Source organism: Vulpes vulpes, chromosome 13, assembly GCF_048418805.1.
Source record: "Vulpes vulpes isolate BD-2025 chromosome 13, VulVul3, whole genome shotgun sequence".
Taxonomy (NCBI): domain Eukaryota; kingdom Metazoa; phylum Chordata; class Mammalia; order Carnivora; family Canidae; genus Vulpes; species Vulpes vulpes.
Genome location: NC_132792.1, coordinates 56,083,463 through 56,109,402, shown reverse-complemented (window position 1 = coordinate 56,109,402; position 25,940 = coordinate 56,083,463). Strand labels below are relative to the sequence as shown.

At 37.9% G+C, this 25,940-nt stretch overlaps 1 protein-coding gene across 1 annotated transcript in view; it reads left to right on the top strand.

Moving 5' to 3' along the window:
- The first annotated feature begins 14,149 nt into the window (after positions 1–14,149).
- The window catches only part of CRISPLD1 (cysteine rich secretory protein LCCL domain containing 1), a 45,115-nt gene continuing 33,324 nt past the window's right edge, over positions 14,150–25,940 (top strand). Inside the window, exons 1-2 of the mRNA XM_026012729.2 lie at positions 14,150–14,590; positions 16,081–16,400. Coding sequence (XP_025868514.1) covers positions 16,143–16,400 — 258 coding nt within the window. The 5' untranslated portion in view covers positions 14,150–14,590; positions 16,081–16,142. The remainder of the gene's footprint in view (positions 14,591–16,080; positions 16,401–25,940) is intronic.

Here is a 25,940-nt window from a genome sequence, read left to right as displayed (position 1 = left end):
AGAGAGAGAGAGGGGCAGAGACACAGGCAGAGGGAGAAGCAGGCTCCATGCACCGGGAGCCTGATGTGGGATTCGATCCCGGGTCTCCAGGATCGCGCCCTGGGCCAAAGGCAGGCGCCAAACCACTGCGCCACCCAGGGATCCCTTTTTTTTTTTTTTTTTTTTTTTTTAATTTTTATTTTATTTTTTTTTTAAATTTTTAATATTTTTCCACAATTAAAGCAATTTTTCATAGGACCATTTATTGAGTGATCCAGTCCCACTTCTTTATATTTAATGCCATACTTATTATATACCAAATTTCCAAATATGCCTTAGATTATTGTGTTCTGACACATTGGTTCAAATAGTCAATACCTGCACCAGTGAGCATTTTTAATGACAGGTAGAAAGTACTTTATTAATAGAGTGTAATTAACAAGAAGGTCTGCAGCCAAACACATGGATAGCATTGACTATTTTTCCTTCAGGTCATACTTAGAGATCTTTAACAACCTCACTTCCATTGTGCAGAAATCATCATAGGATGCTATCTAAGCATGAAGTGGCTCTTTGCCAACTTTGTTCTGAATTCTTGACTTGCTGACCACTTTCATGGTCATTAAAATCCTTATTAGAATCCAGCTGAGTTTCCAAATCAATGATCATGATGTTCCCTTATATATTTGATCTCTGAAAAAATATGAACTTGGAGAGATAGAATCATAGAAAATCTATTGTAAGTGTTCATTATTAAAACAAATTCCACCAAAGTTTGCCAACCATGCTGCTCCAACTTGAAAGCATTGCTTTCCCCAATACCTAATCTTTTAATACGTGTCTTGACCAGAAGAGGTCTCATTTAAGTTACCTCTTTTGAATCATTACTGGAATCGTTTTCTACTTTTCCCAAAATCCAAATTTCCAAAATCACCTGAATTTGTAGCTAGGATTATTCCATTCTTCAAGGTTTGTCCTTGGGAGAATTGGCTTCTATGTAGATGTATTTTACCTGCTTTGAGAACAGAAGTCAAAAAGAATATGACTTTGCTACATGGAAGGAATTGAAATCCTCATACAAGATTTATGGAATTTTCATCCCCATAAACTGGGTTCTGTACAAAACAATTAGAATATCTCTGAAAATTTGCCACCTAAATATACTAACGGAGTAGAACCCGACAGACCAGTTTTATAATCAGATGGTTCACCCATTAAATTCATTAAAACTTCACTTTCCCAGTGATGTCTCCCCCACTTTCCCTTTATCCTATGAGCACCCACGGCAGATAAGGTGTCTGATCTTGATAGTAGGTAAAAGGCCATCACTTTGGCAGATATGCCTGAGAACTTGATCTAATGTAGCTTTGAGGACTAATATTCAAATTTTCTTGAAGGTAACGTAATAATTCCATGAGAAGCTCAACCAAGTAGAGAGTGCTTTGACTAGAGTTCTAAGAAATCAACTTTTAGACAGAATAAATGCAAAGCTGAGTGATTGATTTTATTAGAAATTTATTCTTCTATAAAAAATACGAAGGGCTATAGAAAATGTTCATGTACTGAGTCCTCCATTCTTTTGAATTTATTCAGTTTTATGGGTTAAATTGTGATTCTAGCAGACTTGAGTCCAGAACAAAGTTATTTCTTGTGCCGAAAATCTAGAAATAGCTATTAACCAAAGAAAATAGACTTAATAAAGGTGCAAAATAGGGGGAAATATTATCTCAGAATACGGAACCAATGTTGCTAGCTGCCCTTAGCAGGCATGATAGCCTTTGAGTTTGTCATGTTTAAATAACTGCCCATAAAAATAAAATTGGTATGTTGAACACTTTTGTCTTTTGAAATAGTATCTCCAGTGGTTAAGCCTGAAGACTAGATGATTTCACTATTTTCTTATAGTAATAAAAGACATGATTCTTGTATTTCAGAACAGACCACATCAAACCAAATTATGACATTTTCTCATAATAAGACTCTCGAAGGCAGTGAAGTTTTAATTTTTAAAAATTAACAATGCTTTGCAAATAAGCTGGTTTAGTAAATGCATAAACAATGGTGAATGGTTATCTTTTTTACTGGAGATTACTTTTCAATAAACATGAATAAAGAAAATTCTTTTTAACCTGCCTTTTTATATATCATTATGACTATAATTTGAAGCTATTCATTTTTATACCACCTGAAAGTATTTTCTATGTTATTATAAAACAGATGAGTAAGTAAAAACCAAAGTTACGAATAAAATGCATTTGCAGAGGTTTATTGAAGCCCTCTGTAGGTATTTTCATGGTGTTGATTGCCAATGGAAAGCAACCAAAGTCATGTAGTAAGTCATAATTACTGAGTATTCATGAAATGCCAAAACAGAGCTACTTCTGTTTAAAGATATTATAATCTCCCTTAGATGGCCACAGTAGTAAGGGATGCCAGTGTTATGCCACAAACTGAAGATCAATAGCAAGGTATTATTTACCAAATTAAATAGCTTTAAAAAGCAGAAATGATTCCTAGTTAAATGCATGTTTAGGGGTGCCGAGGTGGCTCAGTCTGTAAAGCGTCTGCCTTTGCTGGGTCATGATCCCTGGTTTTAGGATTGAGCCCCGCGTTGCATTGGGCTCCTTGTTCAGCAAGGAGCTTGATTCTCCTTCTCCCTCTGCCTGCCGCTCCCCCTGCTTTTGCTCTCTCCCTCTGTCAAATACATAAATAGTATCTTTTTAAAAATGCACGCTTAAATTACAAACACATTGATATTAAAACTAAAATAGAATGACACAAAAATGAGTTGTCTCTTAAAAGAGATAGGAAAAGAGTTATAGCAGATAGAATAGTAAAAAGGGAAACAGTGAAAAAAAGAGTATATTGTATAACTTGGAATTCGTTTTCTTTGTGTTTGCATTCTTCCAATTCTATTCCTATCCCTTGGTCTAACAAAGCAAGCCAAGGGCAGACTTTAAACAAATTCTGAGAAGCCAGAAGTGGAACAGGAAACCTGGTTTGATAAAGCGAAGGCAATTTGTTCAACATGTGGGAGAAGTGCTTCATCTTGTTAATAGATGGTCTGTGAGCTGAATTGTTACTAACAGATAAGCTATTAATTTGAAATAGAAATTGAATTTGTCTTATGGGATTTGCACAAGTAATGGTTTTTCTTACATATTTCTTTCCAGATGTTCTTTTTATAACTACAGGCAATCTTAATTTTCAAATATTCCAAATGTATAATTAAAGTTTCACCTCAAATTTAAAGTATTAAATCTTGAGTAAACTTGGATAGACTGCTGCTTTGGCAAAACGAGGAACGTGTCTTGAATTCTTCTGATTCCTCCTTTAGTCGTCCTGTCTGCCATCTGGATAACAGCCATTCTTCACATCTCAAAACACGCACACCTACCTCTTCCTGCCTGGCACCAGCTTGATTCTACTTTTCAGAACATAACTTCCTTTATATAATATTGTTGAGGGCAGAGAGCCTTTGTACTTCATTTTCCCTTTTTCCAATATCAAGAAATATGTCTTGCCTTGGATTTGAGCCTATATGCTTCCTGTTGTTCGTTTCCTCAGTCAATTGAATATACTTCTTTGCACCGTCAGACCCTTCTGAACTCAACAGTTCTCCTCAGGATTGAACCAGTCTCCCAAGGTTGTTTTTCTATAACGTGGAAAAATGTGATTTAAAAAATATATAACACTATTGTGTCTTAAAATATAACATTATCCTAGGATGGACTAAAACAAAAATTTGCCTAACAAACTTTTTAAATTAAAAACCCTTTAAAGGAGTGATACAGTTCTGCGAAAGAGGGGCAATATCAAATTCTTGAAATTTGTGGTTTCATGATACAACCTAACCTTTCACCCACCATCTGCCTTTTACTCTTATCCATTAGATTACATATATAGTACTACTTACATGCAGTGTAATTTTGTTAAGATACATAAATCAGCATTTTGCTAAGGCTCACAAAAATATTCTCATATTGTTAGAAGTCACAAATGAGGGTATTTAGCCATGAGGAAGAACTGGAAGCTTCAAAACAAAATATATTTGGCATAGATATTCTCTATTAGTTTGCTACTCCTTACCTCCTGTTTCCTACTACCAACATTTGCATTTTGAAAAGATTATTTACTTGTACCTGAGAAAGAAAGGAAAAGAGCAGTGGGGTCGAGGTAGGAAGAGGGGGTTGTGGTGAGCACATTGGTCTTAAGAAAAATATTTATTTTCATTCTGTGCAGGTCACTTAGTCTTTCTAAACATCAACAATATATATTTCACAGGATTGTTATAATATGGATGCATTAAATATAAAAATATTTACTCAACAGTCTTGCTGTGATAGTTTTATGCAGCACACAACAAAACCCTAGGAGTTTTATTTACTTCTAAATAAATCTGAAAGGTTGGCTCTAGTCTTGGCTGGCCTCAGTTGGACAAGGCTGAACTCCAAGGTTTGGGAACTAAAAAAGCAACAGGTGTCTGGGCATGCTCTTCTCATGACAGAAGACAGAAGCTCCAAAAGGTTGAGTAGAAATTACCAAGCCTCCAAAAGTCTCAGTTTCTACCTGCGTTCTATTGAGCAAAGCAATATGGACAAGACCAAAGTCAATGGCAAGAGAAATATTTGTAGGCAAATAATTCAATTTAACACCAGCTAAAATATGCTAGGTTTTCAGTGAGTGCTTTAAAAAAAAAAAGCATAACGCTTCCTTAAAAATGTCACATTTTCACCTAAATTCTAACAAGTATATATTAAGTTTCATTTTTCTTATTTTGAGTTTCTCATGATTTTAGATTTTTAAGTATTTCTTTTAAATAAAAGGGTTTATATTTTAAAGATTCTAATATCTGAATCACCAGTGTGATGAACCCTTCCACTTAAAAAAATAGGGCCTTTTTAGGTCTAAAAAGTATGCTTTTACTATTAAAAATGTTTTTCCTTTGATGTTTGCAGATACACAGAGATTTTAGAGGATAGATAGAATACTATATAGGAGGACAATTAGAATGATTTCTTGGAAGAACTGGGATTTGAGATGAAACCTTTAAAGAAAGGGGCAGAGATATCCATGCAGTAGTTCAGAACAATGTTATAATTTGGGGAAGAATTTGGGCAAAGAGCACGGAGGTAGTAATATTTAGGAGGCAGAGAGGTACATTGACATACCAAGAATGGGTCCTGAAGCTAAAGGTACAGTATGAAGCCAGACAGGAGCAGAAGCAAAGGTCACTTCGTGTAAATTCAGCTACACGATATTGAGATTATGAATGTTTCAGATCTATTTGCGAAGCTGTTTATTTCAGCATATTTTTTATTTGCCCATGTGCTCTGTTTATTATTTATAAAGTTATGATTTTCCAAAGCCTTCAGTTTCTTGTTATTTCAACTATTTTAGATCAAAGCATTTTTAACATCTGTATTAATTCTTGGGTTTATATTCAGGAGCAGAACCGAAGGTAACATATAGCAAATCAAAATTTGCACATTTTCTTCCATATTTCCAGTGTTTTCCCCTACAACTTATCAACTTAAAATTAAATTTTCTTCATCTCTCCCATCATCTAGCAAAATAATATGTTTAACATTCAGATACAATACACACATATGTATATATATACTTTATATATGTGATTTTTTGTATTTTATAACCATATATATTTTTTAATTGTGGAGAGTCCGTATTTGTAGAAAACATCAGACATTTTAATTGTTTCACTTTTGTTAAAATGTGATCCTTTAAAATTATCATTAAAAATGGACTTCAGGGGTTTTGTTAGCTAACAATAGTGGAGAACATTTTCATTCTCATTCTCCTTATATTAGGATGAAAAACCTGTCTTTGACATTAATTCTATAAATGAAAGGATGAATATATTTCCTTTTATAATGCTTACCTTACAACAGACCTTCCTGGTAAACCTGAAAGACAAACTCTAGCCCCAGCACATAGTGAAGCACTTCTGCAGATCTAGATAGAACAGTGATTATTAAAAGATGAAGGAAGCTACATCCCTTTGAATTAGTGTTTTATATTCTTTGGGTAAATAGCTAGTAGTGCAATTGCTGGATGGTAGGGTAGTCCTATGATGGCCAAATTATGGACCACGCCAAATATCCGTTGACTGATCAAAGGATAAAGAACATGTGGTGTATATATATATATACACAATGGAATATTATTAAACCACAAAAAGAATGAAATCTTGTCATTGGCAATATGTGGATGGAGCTAGAGAGTATTATGCTAAGTGAAATAAGTCAGAGAAAGATAAACACCACATAATTTTACTCAAATGTGGAATTTCAGAAACAAAATAAATGAGCAAAGAGAAGAAAAAAAGACAGAGGAAGGCAAACCAAGAAACAGACTCTTAACTACAGAGAACAAACTGATGGTTACCAGAGGGAAGAGGGGGTGGAAGGATGGGTGACATAGGTGAAGGGATTAAGGAGTTCACTTGTTGTGATAATCACTGGGTGATGTGTGGAAGTGTTGATTCACTATGTTGTACACCTGAAACTAATATAATGCTGTATGTTAACTACTGGAATTAAAATAAAAACTTAAAATAAAAAATAAAAGATGAAGTTGCAGCCTGATTTCTTAGGCCATCATGAAGGCACTTCAGAGACACTTGCTTATTTTTAAAAGTTTTTAGCTGTCCTGGATATTCTAATTTAAAGAAATTAAAATAAAGTGTTTCAACCAGGCTGGACAGTTTTATACCAACGAATAGCTCTTTCAGTTTCACATGTCTGGCTTCTGCTGTAATTTATAATGTTGTAGATGCTAACATCACACAGGTGCCAAGGTCTTTATATAAGTTGTAAAGAGATCTATGGAAATATGAGCAAGACATCAATAGGTAAAACATACATAGGAGGATATCAGTTAAGTAGTGTATCATTCTGAAATATAATTTTTAATTAATATTTGACCTGTTTCTCTTTACTTTAGCAAACATAATTTTCCTATGAATGTTTAGAAGTGATATATTGAAAAGAATGAATGGCTTAAAAGTGGATTGCATTCTTCTTTTTTAAAAAAGTTATGCCAAGCTTGGTTTCCATTTTAAAATTAATCTGAATTGCACATCTGCTTTGCAATTCATTTATGAATAAACATTTTTTTCAACATGTTTTCCTTAAAGAAAAAAGCTCCAAGTGAAAAATCATCTCTAGCACTATGTGCCTTGTTTTGTGGATTCTAGTTCTCCTTACCACAGGCTTGTATATCCAGGGACATGTGCGTACCGTTCTGAGAAATACTGAATATTCTAACAATCCAATTTATCTGTTTACTTAATCTAAATTGTAAGTAATACAAAAGTCACATAAACATGATCTCCCTTCTCTAGGAGCTTGGCATTGTTAGAGATAAGGACATCAATAGTGATCATTTATACCATAGATATTAATAAGAGTTAGAGGAAAATGAAATAACAGATAATGGTTGGCTGGATCAGTTAAAATATTTGTGGAGAAAAATGGTTAGAGACTGGGAACTCAGAAAAGAATAAATTGAGGAGACTTCCAGCAGTGAGAACAGGATCAAGAAAGGCACAGAAGTATTTCTGGAAATTATTGACAAACATTTTTTTCCAAATAAAGGACAGCACTGGTGGTAAAAGAAGATATCTTAAAAATGAATCACTGAACTCAGTGGTTGTAGATGAGTCCAATTTCAAAAAAAGTTCTCCAAAAATCCATTCTAGATGGATCAAAGACCTGATTGTAAAGTATAAAATAATAAAGCCTGAAGATAGCATAAGAGAAATTTCTTCATGACTTTAGAATAGGTAAATATCTCCCCAACAGGTCACACACATCACTTACCAAAAGAAAAAGACTGATGAATTGAACTTCATTAAAATCACTATGTTCTCTATTTGGATCTGAGTTGTTTTCACACAGGTGTCTTAACTTTGTAAAATTCCATCAAGCTGCACATTCAATTTTTTTGCATTTTAATGTATGTATATTACATTTCAATAATCAAGTTTAATAACATTATATTCTTGCAGTTAGAATAGAAAGACTAGTATGGCATTTATTATTAAAAGTCTATCATATATATGAAAGATATATATACATATATATATATATTCTTTTCAGATCTTGGTTTAGATCTGCTTTGAATAAGAAGGGAGATGGTTTCCTATGGTAAGCTGAATTAAATTCTATATGCGCAGTAAGAAGAAAATTGACTAAATTTGCCAGAAATATTCTAGATTGTTTTCATCATGTCTATAGCCAATTATTTAATTTTTTAAAGATTGATTGATTTATAAGAGAGTGTGTGTGAGCAAGAGATCACAAGAAGAGGGCACAGCAGAGGGAGAGGGAGAAGCAGACTCTCCACTGAGCAGGGAGCCCAATGTGGGGCTCGATCCGTGAGATCAGGACCTGAGCTGAAAGTAGCTGCTTAACTGACTGATCCACCCAGGCACCCTGGCCAGTTCCTTGTCTTCTATTTAAAAGTTAAATTTCTAAACTGCACAGTACTTTGATTAAATCCCATTGAGTTTATAAAATAGCATATATAAAGTCTCTAGTTTGGTTCTTATAATAATTTTTAACTCTTATTGAGTACTTTCTATTTACTTGTTACTGTTTTAAGTGCTCCCATGCATTAACTCATTCTTTTAAAGATCCACTTATTTATTTTAGAGAGAGAGTTTATGTGCAGTGGGGAGGGGCAGAGAGAGAGATGGAGAGAGAGTCTCAAGCTGACTCTGTACTGAGAATGGAGTTCAAGGATCCCACAACCCCAAGATCATGAGTGGAGCCGAAACCAAGAGTCTTACTCTTAACCAACTCTACCACCCAGGCACCCCTATTAACTCATCTTATTTTTTTTTTATTATTAACTCATCTTAATACACAAAGTGACAAAGTTTAAGATAGCTACTATTATTATTTCCTTTTTTTAAAAAATGTTTTATTTGTTTGAGAGAGTGAGAGAGAGCACAAGGCAGGGAGGGTCAGAGGGAGAAGCGGGATCCCTCCAGGACCTGGCTCCTGGGACTCCAGGATCATGACATGAGTTGAAGACAGATGCTTAACAGAACAGAGCCACCCAGGTACCCCTATATTTCCTTTTAAAGAGGAAGGATCAAGGGTTAATAGTGGCCAAGTAACATAATCAACATTCCACAACTAGCAGCATGTCATGGAGCTTAACTCTAGCATCTTAATTTATAATTCCATGTTTTAAAACATTCCACTACACTGATTCCATCTCTTAAAACCCACTAGGGAGGATGGGCTTATCATGATATATTAACAGAACAACCAGGGCCTTGGCTTGAGATTCAGGTTTAAGGGTCATGAAACCATACAGCAGATGAAATGCCTACAGAGGAATACATACAGATGAATATATACAGATGAATATAAAGGCATACCTCATTTTATCGTATTTTGTTTCATTACACTTTATAGATACTGCGTTTTTACAAATTGAAGTTTTGTGGCAACCCTGCGTCAAGCAAGGCTATCATGCCATTTTTCCAAAAACATTTGCTCACTTCTTGTCTCTACGTCACACTTTTGGTAATTCTCAAAATATTTCAAACTTTTTCATTGGTATTGTGTTTGTTATGATGATCTCTGATCAGTGATCTTTGATGTTACTACTGTAACTTAACTTTTAGGGTGCTATGAACCATGCCCATCTAAAACTTTGAACTTAATAAATGTGTGGACTCACTGTTCCATTGACTGGCTATTACTTGGTCTTTTTCCCTTTTACTGAACCTTCCTATTTCCTGAAACACAACAATATTAAAATTAAGCTAACTAATAACCCTATAATAGCTTCTAAGTGTCCAAGTGAATGAAGAATCACCATCTCTCACTTTGAATAATAATAATAAAAATACCTAGAAAAGATTAAGCTTAGTGAGGAAGGTATGCTGAAATCAGAGACAGACCCAAAGCTAGGCCTCTTGGCCAGTAGGCCAAGCTGTGAATACAAGAGATTGATTTAAGCGGTTTATGGAAGAAGCCATCTCCATAACACCAAAGTGCAAGGTGAAGCAACAGATGCTAATGTAGAAGCTGCAGGAAGTTCTCCAGAAGATCCAGTTAAGATAATTAATGAAGGTGGCTACACTAAATAACAGACTTTCAATGTAGACAAAACAGCCCTGTATTAGGGAAAAAAATGACATCTAGGACTGTCAGAGCTAGAGATAAGTCAATGTCTGGCTTCAAAGCTTCAAAGGACAGCTCACTATTTAGTTAGGGGCTAATGCAGCTGATGACTTTAAGTCAAAGTCTCTGTTGACTTACCATCCTGAAAATCCTGGGGCTCTTAAGAATTATGCTAAATCTACTCTGCTTGTGCTGTATAAATGAAACAACAATGCCTGTATGATAGCACATCTACCATGTTTACAACATGGTTCACTGAATTTTTTTAGCCCACTGGTATGACCTATTGCTAAGAAAAAAAGATTCCTTATAAAATATTTCTGCTCATTGACAAGCATCTGATCATCCAAGAACTCTGATGGAGATGTACAATGAGATTAATGTTGTTTTCATGCCTGCTAACACAACATCCATTCTGCTGCTTATGGATCAAAGAGTAATTTGACTTCCAAATCTTATTATTTAAAAAAATACATATCATAAGGTTATAGCTTCCATAGGTAATAATTTCTCTGGTGGATTTGGGCAAAGTAAATTTGAAAACCTCTGGAAAGATTTCACTATTCTAGATGCCATTGAGAACATGCGTGATTCACGGGAAAAGGGCAAAATATCAGTATCAATAGGAGTCTGGAAGAAGTTGATTCCAATTCTCATGGATGATTTTGAGGGATCATGACTTGAGTGGAGGAAGTCACTGCAGATAGGGTGGAAATAGCAACAGAACTAGAATTAGAAGTGGAGCCTGAATATATGACTGAATTGCTGTAACATCATGGTAAAACCGGAATGGATGAGGAGTTGCTTCTTATGGATGAACAAAGAAAATGGCTTCTCGGGATGGCGTCTACTCCTATTGAAGATGCCGTGAAGGTTTTTAAAATGACAATAAAGGATTTAGAGTATCACATAAACTTAGTTGGTGAGGCAGCAGCAAGGTTTGAGAGGACTGACTCCAATTTTGAAAGAAGTTCTCGTGTGGGTAAAATGCTCTCAAACAGCATCACATGCTACAGAGAAATCATTCCTCAAAGGAAGAGTCAATCAACATGGCAAACTTCATTGTTGTTCTAAGAAATTGCACAGCCACCTCAACCTTCAGTAACCACTGCCTTGATGTGTTGGCAGCCATCAGCACTCAGAAACACTCAACATCCATCAGTAAAAAGATGGTTGTTAGCATTTTTTAGAAATATTTTTGATTAAGGCATTTTTATATGTATTTTTAGACATAATGCTATTGCACTCTTAATAGACTATAGTATAGTATAGACATAGCTTTTATATGCACTGGGAAACAAAACAATTCATTTGACTTGCTTTATTACAATATTTGCTTTATTGAATGGTCTGGAAATGAAACCACAATATCTCTGAGGTATGCCTGTACCTACTTTTGCAAGGGCAGGGATAGAAAAACACATAAGAATATATTGAAACATACCACCTAAGTATGGACATTAGCAGAAAATGATAGCAGCGTGGACAAAATGACATTTCCAGAGGAAGGTATCTTCTTGGTGGGATATGTCTGTTAGAGTACTTAGAGCTGCAGGTAACTGAATACCCAAGTCAATGTGGCCTAAACAATGCATTTACTATCTCTTGTCAGCAGAAAAATGGAGAGTAGGTGTTCAGTGACTGGTCAGTGGCAAAGAGAGTCAGACGCAATATGTCCGTCCAAGGTCTCTGCTCTCAGGCTTGCCCTTCTTTGCACAATAACAGCTGTCTCTTTAAATTTCACAAACTTACCAGCACCTTCAGGGACATTTTCTCTTTTTGTATCTCTTTTTATCACAAAGAAAACTTTGCCAACCCTTCTTCTCATACCTAAGATGATTTCTTCCACCCTTTCAGTAACCAAGGTTGTCCCTGCAGGCATGTCCCTGCTAAATCAGTCACCGCCAGCAGGGATAAATTGTGATGATTGGCTTTAACTAATCAACATTCACCTCCCAAAGAAGCCAGCTGGACAGCATGCGAGAGAGTGACCGCTTCAGTAAACTGGAAGGTTGGAAGAAAGGAGTGGAAGGTTGGTTGTTGGTTAGGCAATCAACAGCCTCTGCCACAAGAAAGTAGTAATGCTAAAAACAACCATGGCTTTATAAGTAACATCCTAGCCACAAACCAAAGTGCCATTTTTACATGAATTCAGTGTGGAGATGTTTCCCCTGTCTACATACAGATTTCTCAATAACAAATAAAAATGTGAAAATACCATCTTTAAGTATTCAAGAATATTGTCACTTCTCTTCAAAACAGTTCAGGCATATATATTAAATCAGATCGAAAAGCTGTGCTATCCAAAAATTAATGTTTAATGTAATGAATATTTGAATCATTCTTTTACATAAAAATATGACCTGAAGTACCAAATTGGAAGCCAATTTAAATGCTGAGTCAAGGGATATAAACTTTTTTTTTTTTCTTGTCTGGAAAGTTTGGAAATAAAGCCTTAAAACTAAATCTTTTTTTTTTTTTAAATGTAATCCTTTAGGTGTCTGATTTGTATATTGTGTGGAAATGCTTGTGAGGGAAACATTCAAGAGTCAATGCATTTAGCTTCTGGTCCTTATCATCTTACTTCCCTGCACCCCAATTCAAATTCACTTTGAAAATATTTCAAGTAATGTTATTACTCTCAAGATTTTTTAATTTGATACTTAGTATACTTTTCAATACTACATTAAAATTGTAGTTTCCAATAGGGAAAGCGGGTTTTCTGAATCCTGTGCAAAAGAGTTATAAATAACTGAAAAAGTACAAAGCAACAATCTTTTTGTTTAAACTGCTATGAAGCTGCACAAACCTTCAATGAAAGTCATATGTGCACCAAAACCTTTCACCTCCTGTGTCCTTCTAATAGGTGATGCCTCCCTTTTCTTCATTGTGAGAGGAAGCAAGGTCTCAAGTTCACTAGAGGCTTAAATCTCAGTTTTTAGGTTTGATAAAGTTTAAGTAAGTTGTGGAAAGAGGTAGCAGTTCAGGATGATTTGGGAGTTACTATCAAAATGTTTTACTTAATTTACTTAATTTGATCACATGCTATATATACTGTAGCATTTAGAAATAAAGACTTAAAATCATGGGTCACTACAGAGGCAAACAAAGGTAAATGAATTAAATAAATGCTTCTTAATTTAAAGAAACCTACTTGTAGACACAGTACCATAGTCAGTAGGGCGAGTCTTCATGAATTTAAAGATAGCAATTTTTTTTTACTCCGGATTACAATATGGACAACCGGGAAATCGGCACTCATTTCACTATCAGTTCTAGGGCTGGGTTTTAAATCCCTGTTAATGTAACGTTGATGAATTAATTGAGGGTACCCTTCATATATCAACTCCAAAAGTACCTACATCATTAGAAAGAAAGAAACAAAGTGCTCTGGTCACCTTGGGAAGCAAATGCCACGTGTTTTATAAAGTGAGACTCTCAACTGTCAGGCAATCCCAAGGGACACATCCCTAACTACATCCCTCTGTGAAACTCCTTCCCCATCTGGTCATCATAAAGGTTTAATGGAACCAAAAGGAACAGCGTCTCTCTTCTAGACACTGGGTCCTGGAAACAGAAGTGATGTCCTGGAGAGGATAAAAGTCCTCCTCTCCTCCTCCTTTCTTCCCCACCCCGCGCCCCAGGACCTCTTCTGCATCTCCAAGAGCTTGAGATGCGAAGCCGTCCCCGCTCCCCCTCCGCCTGCTCCCGGGGGTTGCTAAAGTCATCCTTGCATCTCGCCTGGAAGCAACTAGGAAGACCCTGGAAGCAGAGGAGCTGGGGGTGGGGTGGGGGCGGGGAGGAGTTGGGGCCCTCCTAGCCGACGCCTCCGCGCGGCCCAGACCTGCGCGCCGGGCTCTGCCGCCCGAAGCGCGCCCACAAAGGCCCGGCGCCCGGCTTGGCGGGGCCGGGGGAGACGCAGGGCGGCCGCTCCCCGCTCGGCGGCGGGCTCGGGGCCAGGCCGGGAGGGGTGGGGGTGGGGTGGGGGTGGGGTGGGGGTGGGCGAGGAGGGGCGCTCACGTCACGTGCGCGCGCAGGGGCCGCAATAAATGCCCGGGAGCTCGCGGGAGCGGCGGAAGCGCTCGGCGCCCGGCTCTGCGCACCTCGGCGGCACCGGGCGGGAGTCGGGGCCGCCGCCAGCCTTCGCCTCGCAGCCGCGCTCGCATCCCCGCCCCTTGCTCCGCGGCGGCCGCTCGGAGGCGCGGCGCCCCCTGGCCGGCCAGCCCCGCAGCCCGCTCGCAGCCCCAGTCCCGGGCTCTCGCCGGAGGCCCGGGCTCGCGTCCCCGCTCCGCCCGCGCCCCCGCCGCCCGCGCCCTCGCCGCCCCGGGACGCGCCGCGCCGCGCCCCGGCCCTTCCCGACCCGACTCTGCGCGGGCTGGGGCGGCCGCGGGAGGCCGGCGGTGCTGCTGCCTGCTCCCCCGCTCTCCTCGGAGCCCCGCGCTGGACAGGTGAGGGCGTTTCGAGAACGCGTCGCTCCCACCTTCCCCCGTCTACCTTTCTTTCCTTCTAAAACTCCACTTTAAAAAAAAAAAAAAAAAGGCAACTTGTAGAGAATGGGCGGACGCGGAGGGTGAGTGGGCTGCTTGCAAAGCTGCGCGATGGAGATCTGCGGAGCTGGTGCTTCCAAGTGACCGTGGGTTCCTCCTCCTCCTCCACTCTCTCCTCCTCCTCTCCCTCCTCCTCTCCCCCCTCCTCCTCCTCCTCCACCTCCTCCTAGCCTCTTCCTGCTCCTCCTCCTCCACCTGCTCCTCCTCGTCCTCTCCTCGTCCTCTCCCTCCTCCTCCTTCTCTCCTCCTCCTCCTCCACCTCCTCCTCACCTCTTCCTCCTCGTCCTTGCTCTCTCCTCTCCCTCCTCCCCTCCTCCTCTCCTCCACATCTCCCTCCTCCTCTCCCTCCTCCTCCTTGTCCTGTCCTCTCCCTCCTCCTCTCCCCCTTCCTCCACCTCCTCCTCCTCCACCTCTCCCTCCGCCTCTCCCTCCTCCTCCTCTCCTTCCTCTCCCTCCTCCTCCTCCTCTCCTTCCTCTCCCTCCTCCTCTCCTCCTCGTCCTCTCCCTCCTCCTCCTCCACCTCCTCCTCCACTTCTCCCTCCTCCTCCTTCTCTCCTCCTCCTCTCCCTCCTCCTCCAACTCTTCCTCCTCTCCCTCCTCCTCCTCATCCTCCTGCGCTTTCCGTTTGGGTTAAGTGGGGAGCGCGCGCCTGCAGCGTGTGGGAGGAAGAGCTAGAGGTGCTGGCGACCTGTTAGCTTTATCGGGTGCGGGCCACAGGTTGGGCACACACTTTCTAGGAAATTATGATTGAATTCTTCTTGCCCTGCGCCTGGGGAAGAGGAGACTTCCTCCCGGGCCATTCTTTCGCATTAGTTCCCATGGGCCCTCTAGATGCTTATACCCGTGGATATACCTATGAATGACATTTTCTACTCCTTCAAAACATTCACCTCAATTTCAGCATGTTGTGGACATCCTGAGTGTCTGCGAACTGGAGCTAGGACTCTGGTATAAAATAATACCTTAAGACAACGAAATTTGGACCTCTCGGTTGATAGAAAACGCTGTAAGGTGATGATACCCCTTTGCAGGCTGTATGTATGTAATATGTAGCCTCTTAAAGCCTTTCCACTCAGAAATAGAATCTCAAGCTTTGACTCTTTGGGGCTACTTTTGCCATTTATCTTGGCTTCTTGCGTGTTATCTTGGTAAATATAGTTGTCTATTTTATGAAAATAATGCATTGTGGAAAACCTCTGGAGGAAAAATGGATTGGAGAGAAGTTATTTTAAAAATAACTTCTCTCCAATCCAAAACCCATGTCTGTTTGTTGGTGTTATGTAAACCAGTCCATCTGGCACACTTCCTTTATAACTGCTATTTTACTTTTGTTATTGGAAAGTTAGTACCTGCCTAGATTTTCACCTTAATCACACTGCATGTCCTTATAGCCAAAAGGAGTGGAAGAGCCTGTCTTGGAGATTTTCCCGGGGAAATCCTGAGATCATTCATTATGAAGTGTACCGCGCAGGAGTGGCTCAGAGTGACCACAGTGCTATTCATGGCTAAAGCAATTCCAGCCATGGTGGTTCCTAATGCTACTTTATTGGAGAAACTTTTGGAAAAGTACATGGATGAGGATGGTGAGTGGTGGATGGCCAAGCAAAGAGGGAAGAGGGCCATCACAGACAATGACATGCAGAGTATCTTGGACCTTCATAATAAATTACGGAGTCAGGTGTATCCAACAGCATCTAATATGCAATATATGGTAAGGAAATTTTTCAAATGGTATGTACAAAAAATGTTTATTAATGCTTTCAATCTTCCTGGTTAAATTTCCTCATGCTGTTATTTAATCTTTGCCATTTGTCCTGTATGAAATTTAAAAAAAAAAAAGATTTTTGGGGGAGTATCTTCCTCTGTATATTCTTATTAGTGTTCCCTCTATTCTAAGAGCTCTTTGAATTTCATAGTAGAATTAAATACCTTTAGATGCAATGTTCCTACTAAAAACTCTGAATTCTACTCTTACCAGGAAGATTCCTATACTGAAATGCTGAACAGCTAACACATTTGCTTTTAAGTGAGTTAGTAGAACCAATTGCTTCCTAATTCCTCTTCCTAGCTGATGGAACTTATGAATGGTGGATCTGAAAAGTCAGGGACCAATACTTTGAAGCAGTTTTCTGGATTGGTGATAACTTTCCAATAGATCCTTGCTGCTTACCAGTATGTAAATTACCTTGTAAATTGTACACTTTTCTGGTTGCTTTATATTAAGGAGTGCTTTGGAAATGACTTTTTTTCTCTTGTGGATTTATTTATGCACTTTGTCATGTGAAAACAAGCTTGGACAAAGTTTACAAAATATATATGTGACTTATCCTTAATAATCTCATTTATTTTTAAAGTACAGTAGCAAACAATAATAAAACTTACATTTTATTATTATTTTAATTATTATAATTTTTTTTTTAGAGAGGCGGGGAGGGGCAGAGAGAGAATCCCCTAAGCAGGTTCCCTGCCCAGTGCAAAGCCAGATGCTAGCTCTCACAACCCTGAGATCATGACCTGAGCCAAAATCAAGAGTCGGATGCTTAATCATCTGAGTCACCCAGGGACCACACACACTTACTTTTTAAAGGCTATTAGGATTTGGCTCATTAATATATTTGTACCTTGAAAATTTAGAAAAAAAAATTCAAATATCTATTATACTAAAATTAGGAATGTACTAGCAAAAACTGAGATAAATAATCATTGGTGATAGCAACACATGTGTAATAAACATTGGGAATTACATTTCTCCTTTGGATACATTGTAGGGTATAGCTAATTTTAATGCATTCTAGTTTTTCTTCTGCACTCACATTAGTGCTGATGGATATTCTCTAGGCAACCTTCATGATATATGGAAGTTCTAAATTCACATTACCCATTACAAAATTTAGCATATTATTATTTTGTTTTTTAAATTTTTTTTTAATTTTATTTATTTATGATAGTCATACAGAGAGAAAGAGAGAGAGGCAGAGACACAGGCAGAGGGAGAAGCAGGCTCCATGCGCCGGGAGCCTGATGTGGGATTCGATCCTGGGTCTCCAGGATCGCGCCCTGGGCCAAAGGCAGGCGCCAAACCGCTGCGCCACCCAGGGATCCCTAGCATATTATTTTAACCTTAACTAGAAAAACAATTTACCCTGAAGAAAGTAGGTAGCACTCAAGAAAATGCATGAGAGGTTAAGAATGGGGCTTGACAATCTAGTGATCTAGGTTTAAATTTTGGCACTGATATGCATTAGCTGTGTGATTTAGGGAAACTTAATTTCTTTCTACTTCCATTCCCTCATGTCTAGCATGTATATTCACCTCAGAGGGTTGTTGTGGGGATTGAAGGAGATAACCTAGGTAGTAAAGTTTATCAGGCATATTGCAAGGTCTTAGTAAATGTTACTATAGACTGATAGTTAATTCTGTGTCTCCCCATACTGTTTAAGTAAAATACATAAGGAAATTGTTAGCTCTTTTCAAAATTCTGTGCAGGCTATGATACATTTCTCCTTTTTGTATATTTTAAAATGTTTGTCCGAAGTAAAAAATTCTAGGAGTTCTTCACTGTGAGCTTTCAAACAGAAAGAGCCAATTATGGAGTCTTTCCAAGTAGGCCACCATATGCTTATTCCATGTAGATAGGTGTTCCGTTGCTTTTTACTTAAAATAAGGAAAACCTTGGGGGTTTGAACCCACAAAAAGAAATCTGAGAATATTTGTGTGTGTTTTAAGTAATATGGAAATAATGAAAGAAGTTAGTTCAGTGATTCGTTTTTCACAGAAACAAATCCAAAGAAAATAACTGCCTATTGTATGATGTCTAGTCTGGGGTGTTTATATGAGTTTCTTTTTAGTTTCACTGGTTTCATTCTATCCTTGAAATGTAGATTTAGAAACCAGCCAGGGTTTATGTTGTGTTGCCCTTAGATACTATTAGCACTGGAACTGTGTCTTGGCCATTAACTGGGCTGCAAAAGACTTCGTTGCCCAAGTATACTGGAACACATTTTCTAGAATACACATTTAAGGGGAAGTCTTAAAGAACACTTCTATTTTATTTGAAATACTGTTAACATATATAGCAGTAGAAGTACAGATGTTGATCAACCTTGTGAAAATGATATTTATTTAAATAGTTATTTAAAATGTATTAATTCTGAGAAAACAAAATTAAAATTTGGCTTAAAGAGCTATTTCCTGTAAAATACGCAATACCCTATAGGTGCCACGATTTTGTCTGCTTGTATGCTATTTGCCATATCACATTAAAAATGTGAATAGCCAATTACCTTATTCATACTTGGTGCTTTATTTAGTGTACTGTTTATCCTGGAACCTCTGGCAGCCAAGCCACATCCACATTTATTAACATCACATACCTACCCCTACTCTTATCTTCATTTAAATAATAGGGTCAAAAATGGACTCTGGAAAGCCACATCTTCCATTGAAGAGCTTATAGGCTGATTTAGAAGAAAGAGTAGATACATTTGAAAATGCTCAAGTAAACAACGTTGTAAAATTCTTTGCTAAAGTGTATGAATAATGCCAAAGGAGCCCAAAATAATGGAATATTCCTAATGGTGAGAGTTAATCAGTGAGGAAGATGGTTAATAGGTGTTCCTGGAAGGTGATCAGCACCCTAAATTATGGCAGAGAGTGGAGGGCATACCTCAACTAGAGGAAGAGAAACTGACAAGTGCTGTTCCAGGGAACCTTCCAGAAGAAAAGTAGGTTGAAGAAACACAGACTTGTGGCAGGATAAGGAAGGGGAGAAATAAATTATTGATTATGGAAATCAGTGATGATTGAAAGGCTCCCTAATTGGCTTTTTAAAAGTTCATAAATGAAGAAGTCCTATAATTTTTTTTACACTTGATTTTAGGTAAATTGAGAAACTAGAACTCTTGTTGCTGAGGAGGCAATAGATTTTTAAAAGAAAAAATACTAGCTTTGGACCTCAGTAGCAGTAGGTTCACTTTGCCTCTGCTGCTTATTGGGATGTGAACTTAGCCAGCAACCATACTTAGCATTGCTTTTCTTGTTAGTAAAACTGGTGTAAAGAATAAAACCACAATCTATAATAAGACATCTGATACTGTTGCACATACTGTCTTTTTTCAAGCCTTTCCTTTCCCATGGGTTTTCACCTTATCATTTGGTTGTTTTGTTTTTCTAGTTATTTCATCAACATGTTCTTGTTTCTTCGTTTCTTGGAACTTTGTTTTTCAGGTTTTTCCTTTTGGCCATCTCTCTTCCTACAGGACCATATCTACTCCATTGACTTTAAATACCATCCATACATTGATGGTATTTAGTCCATAGCGTAGTCTTTATCTCCATCCAACAGTCATCTCATTGAGCTCCGTTTTCATATTTGAGCTTCATTTTCATATTTCCTGCTGCCTACTAGTTTAGGCTTAAGGTGTCTGAAAAGAAAATGAACCACCCCCTCCCTTATCTGTGATCCTGCTTCTTTTCCTGGATTCTTAGTGGATCTCATCAACATTTGCTGAGTCTTCTGTAAGCAAATCAAAGCAAAACATCTTACAAAATAGAAAATTGGGCCCATCCCCAGCTCTTGCCACACTCTCATTCTTCCCACTTTCACATAACATATACCTGCAAACATAAATATACAATTACTTGCCAAACTCTGTAGATTCTGTCTCAGAAATGTGTTTTGAATTCATCTCTTCCATTTCACCCTAAGCTTTGCTAATTATGTCACCTAAAGATTGGTACCACAGCTTCTCACCTAGCGGACTATACCAGTTTGTTCCTACTTTATTTTTACTTTTTACTTGAGTCCACCTTCCTCATTGTTACTAAGTCTGTTTTTTTTTTTTTTCCTCAAACACTTCTATAATAGTGGTTACTCAGCTGCATAACACTTCTGTTAACTTCTGGATGCTCACAAGTTGAAGCTTACCTTGATTAATGTATAAAAGGAGGTATATATATCCTGTCAGTTTTGCACATGGCCCTCAGCTCCCTTGTGTATATCTAAATCTGTGTTCACATTTATCTATTCACTGTTCTTAAAGATGGTTGTGTTTCCTCTGTCTCTTTGCTTATCAGTTTCTTCTGTGCCCAGAATTTCTGCATTTCCTGTCTCCTCATAATGTCTTACTCAAGACTAAGCTCAAATGTTGTCTTTCTGCAAAGCTGTCACTGGTGCATGCATTCCTCTGCCTTTCTACTATGCTCCTAAAGTATTTTATTCAAACGTATTGGTAGTATCAAAATTTTGTTGCAATTAAATATTTACGTGTCTATTTTCCTTTCTAAGACTTTAAATTCCTAGAAGGATAAGCATTATACCTTATTTATTTTTATAATCCTGTGGCTGATGGATAGAAGTACTCACTAAATACTCTTTGACTGAATATTGTTGATTGTTCAATAAATATATGTTGAATGAAGGGATGGATGGAAGAGTAAAGATTATGTATGAGATAAATATAAGGACCAATAAGAAAGAGGAATTAAAATAATAAAAGTTGTGGAAGGTAGGATATCAGTAACACTGGAGATACACTGAAATTGGAAATGCTAGAGATGAGGGAATAAATGTTTCAAATAAGTCAATATTTAAAATATTTATTTTATGGTACACTAAAAATTATCCTATAATATGGAGCTAATGAGATAATAATAAATATATTCAAATGTTCTGGAATTCAGATACTAAAATGAGTTAATGGATATTTACCTCTTGCTACAAATTTTTGACATAGACCCCCTACAACACTGTAGAATGACTGAAATCCCAAGTAATTCACTGTGATGCAAAGGGTACCTAAGTCTAGAATGTGCTTTAGCAGCCAGGATACTTTGCCTAAAAAGGGACACATGGGCCAATTATATAAGCCATTTTCCGCTATTAAATCTATTTCCATGTCTTTTAGGGAACCGTTGACAGATACTGCTGGGAGGGTTGGTGGCTGTGCCTGCTTGTTCTCACCTCACATATGGGCGAAACTATGGTCAGAACTTTGGCTTAGCACTTTTCTAAATGTAAAACAAAATATATCTGGATACCTCTCCTTTTGCTAGGCATCCAGTCTCTGAGCCAAAAAACTACTGGTACTTTTGATCCATGGTGCATATTGTAATAGCTTGGTTCCGATTTGTCACTTAGATTTTTTTTCCTATGGCTATGTTTAACACAGGAAGTAAAGTCTAGTTGTTACTGTTTTTTCCTATATTTTAGTATAGTAGATAATCATAGAAACTGGACCTTAATTTGAATAGATAGCTATTGTTTTTTAAAGACAATGATACTTATATTTAATGTATTTTTCTTTTCAGAAGTTGCATTGTAAATGGTAATACTGATAGGAAGAAAGTGACATTACAGGCCAGTTTTATGTAATTTAGTTATTACCCTGGAGTTCTGAGTAAAGATGCCTCCTTAAATGTAAGAAAACCTAGGGTCTCAGAAAGGAAAGAGAAGTAGTTTTAGTAGGAGAATGGAACACTCAAAGCAAGAAAATGCCACAAAATTTTGAAATTGTTGTTATTTATTGCTTCATTTAGCAGTTTACCATATGGCAGGCACCTTTAGAACCCAGAAGTAAACACAACAAACATTCTTCCTTGCCTAGAATAGGTGTGAAGACCCTAAATCACCGTACCCAGCAAAGGGCCCCATGTTGTTGACACAGAGTGAGGGTGGGAAGTAATGTAGAAAATGAGATCAGAAATTTAACTGAGAAGGACAGATACAGATCATTGTAGAAACTCACTTTTAGTCTGAGCAGTAAGAAGCCATCTGAACTGTTTGAACAGAGGAATACTATAATCTTATACTTATTCAGAATCACTTGGCTTTGTTGGGAATAGAAGTTGGGTGGTGGGAGGTGGGGCAAAAGTGTAAGCAGGTAGACAAAGCTCTTGCAGTAATCAACTTAACACTGCTGGCTGGTAGACATGAAGGTGGTGAGAAGTGGTAAGAGTGTGAGTACACACCAAAACTCCTTTGTAATCATAACATCAGTTTGAAAAATTCAAGGAAGCCTGGTTGCTGGACTAATGAAATTGCCTTGGTGAGCCAGGCAGCCAGTAGGCTGGGAGTTTCTGCATCTGACGCAAGATCTAAATCCACTCAATCCAGTTTTTTGAAAATTGATGGCAGTTTCTTTTTTCTTTCTTTTTTTTTTTTTTTTTTTAAGATTTTATTTATCGGGACGCCAGGGTGGCTCAGCGGTTTAGCACCATCTTCAGCCCAGGGCGTGATCCTGGAGACCTGGGATCAAGTCCCGCATCAGGCTCCCTGCATGAAGCCTGCTTCTTCTGCCTGTGTCTCTGCCTCTCTCTCTCCTTCTGTGTCTCTCATAAATAAATAAATAAATAAATTAAATAAATAAATAAATAAATAAATAAATAAATAAAATTTTTAAAAAAAGATTTCATTTATTGGGATGCCTGGGTGGCTCAGTGGTTGAGTGTCTGCCTTCAGCTCAGGACGTGATCCCAATTTGGGGATTGAGTCCCACATTGGGTCCCCTGTGAGGAACCTGCTTCTTCCTCTGCCTTCTCTCTGTCTCTCTCATGAATAAAGAAATAAAATCTTAGAAAAAAGTAATCAGTAGAGTATTTACAGTAGATGAGCATTTTCAAAATAAAATGATTAAGATGATCAGAGGATTTGGGGGGAAATCTCAAAAAAGAAAAGATTTTATTTATTCGTGAGAGAGAGAGAGAGGGAGAAAGAAAGATAGAGGCAGAGACATAGGCAGAGGGAGAAGCAGGCTCCACGAAGGGAGCCTGATGTCGGAATCCATCCCAGAATTCTAGGGTCACGCCCTGAGCTCAACTGCTGAGCCACCAAGGCGTCCCATTGATGTCATTTTCTATTCTGGTTTAAAGATCAATGGGCAAGATTCTGTGTCTTTCAACTTGGTGGCTTCCAGAATGTTTAGAGAGATCCCAGAAGTCACCCAGTTACTTGTTACCCATTTTGCCAACCAAATTCCAAGAGATTAGAGGAGGTGTAACCAACCTCTGCCTCCTTACTTCCCGGGATAAGGATGCCTGCTGTTTTCCCACATAGTTTTCTCTCCTCTTCCAAAAGCCAGTCTATTCTCTCTTTCCCTCCATTAACAACAGAAGATGAGAACTTTAGCATGAGAAGCAGAATAGGACTGTGGCCTAGTTCTTGTCCAGTAATCACCCATTTCTTTGTCATGGGGGTTATCATTAGGATTCTATTTCGTTTTGGAGTTAACAGATTTTGGATATGGTGTATGGCTGTATAGTTTTTGCCTGAGGAACTAGAAGTATTGGAGTTACCATATTTTTAAGATAGGGAAGACTGTGGATAGATCAACTTTTGGTAGAGAAAGCTGGAGCTCAATTTTGGACGTATAAACTTAAAATTTAGCTTAAATATCCAAGTGAATTTGTCAAGTATGCAATTAGACAAAAGTGATATAATCTAATCTGGAACATAAAATTAGAGTTTATCAGCATTTAGATGGTATTTAAAGCCATGAATAGAGGTAGATCATTAAGGAAGTGAGTATAGATAGAGATTATTGAGAAGTGAGCCCTAGATATACTTTATAGTGTAGAGATAAGAGAGGTGGGGAGAAACAGCAAAGAGAATAAAAAATTAGTAAAAAACAATAACAACAACAAAAAACGTGGGAGCACGATATCCTGGAAGCTAAATGAAGAAAGGGAAAAATCATGATCAGTTCTGTTAGATGATGGTTATAAAGATTAAATAAAATGAGGAGGTTTGAGTTTAACAATATGGAGGCCACGTTGAAAGTCTGATAAAACAGTTTGGGTAAGTTCCTAGTGATTCAGGGGCAGCTGGGCAGAATGGGATGAAAAAAATAAGCATGCATGTTCATTCACTTATTCATCAAACATGTGTCTTTCATTTTTTATGGGCCAGGTGGTATCTGCAGTGTTAACTGTTTTCTAACCAAAAATTTTCAACTTAGTTTTAGAAGATATAACTCAAATAGGGAACACATCCCAAATTTATAATGATGGTAATAGGACAATGCAATTTGTTTAAGTAATTATTATTTTTTTTTACTTTTACTGAATGCCTTCATTAAAAAATAATCATTTTTAATAATTTATAAATTATAAATTTTGAATGACATTTAGTTTAAGAACATTCTTTGCTATTGTTCAGCTGTGTCCTCTTACACAGTCCTTTTAGATTTTATACAAATAATTATACGTGATTTAAAATTTAAATTCTCATGTTTTTAATAATTTTTACTAATTCAATTAAAACCAAATATTTCTAAAATTGACATATATATCTTACATATTGTTATATATAATACATACATATATATATAATACTGGTTCATTGGACGAAAATGTACAAATTCAGGTGGTAATGAATTGTCTAGTGAAGGTATTACAATATGTCTAAGTAACTGTTTCCTTATTTTCCTGTATGTCTGTTGCATTCAAAATTTTAATAAGTTACAGAAAAGCTTTTAAAATTGATTAAACCAATTTGTTATTGATAACCTTGTGTTTTAGAAAGCATTTAATTCGGGGGATCCCTGGGTGGCTCAGCTGTTTGGCGCCTGCCTTTGGCCCAGGGCGCGATCCTGGAGTCCCAGGATCGAGTCCCACATCGGGCTCCCTGCACAGAGCCTGCTTCTCCCTCTGCCTGTGTCTCAGCCTCTCCCTCCCTCCCTCTCTCTTTCTCTCTTTCTCTCTCTCTCTCTCTCTGTCATAAATAAATAAATAAATCTTTAAAAAAAAAAAAAGAAAGAAAGCATTTAATTCAACAAATACTGATTGAGCATTTTTGTGCCAGGCACTGTTCTTGATGCTGGAGAATACATCAGTGTATAAAAAGTTCAACAACTTAATGAAAATAAGGAGAATGAATGATAGAGAAGGATAAAGGTGGAGCTAATCATGTTGGGTAGTTGGGGAAGACTTCCCTGTGTTGGTGGCTCTTGAGCTGAGAGCTCAGTTACAAGGAGTCAGCTAAACAAAAGTCAGAAATCTAGGCAGAAGGAATACGAGACACAAAGTCTCTAAATCCAAAATTAAGTGCGGTTTTTCAGGGGTCACAAAGAAGGCTAGTATGACTGAATTTTATTCCATAATGGGTAAGGTGTTAGAAAATGAGGTAGCATGGGCCAGAAGTCCTTTTGGCTTATAGGCGAAGAAACTTTTGAATTTTATGCTGAATGAGTTGGAAATCATTGGAGAATGCCTTGCAAGGAATTGCCCTGGTCAGTTTCCACTTCAAAAATTATTC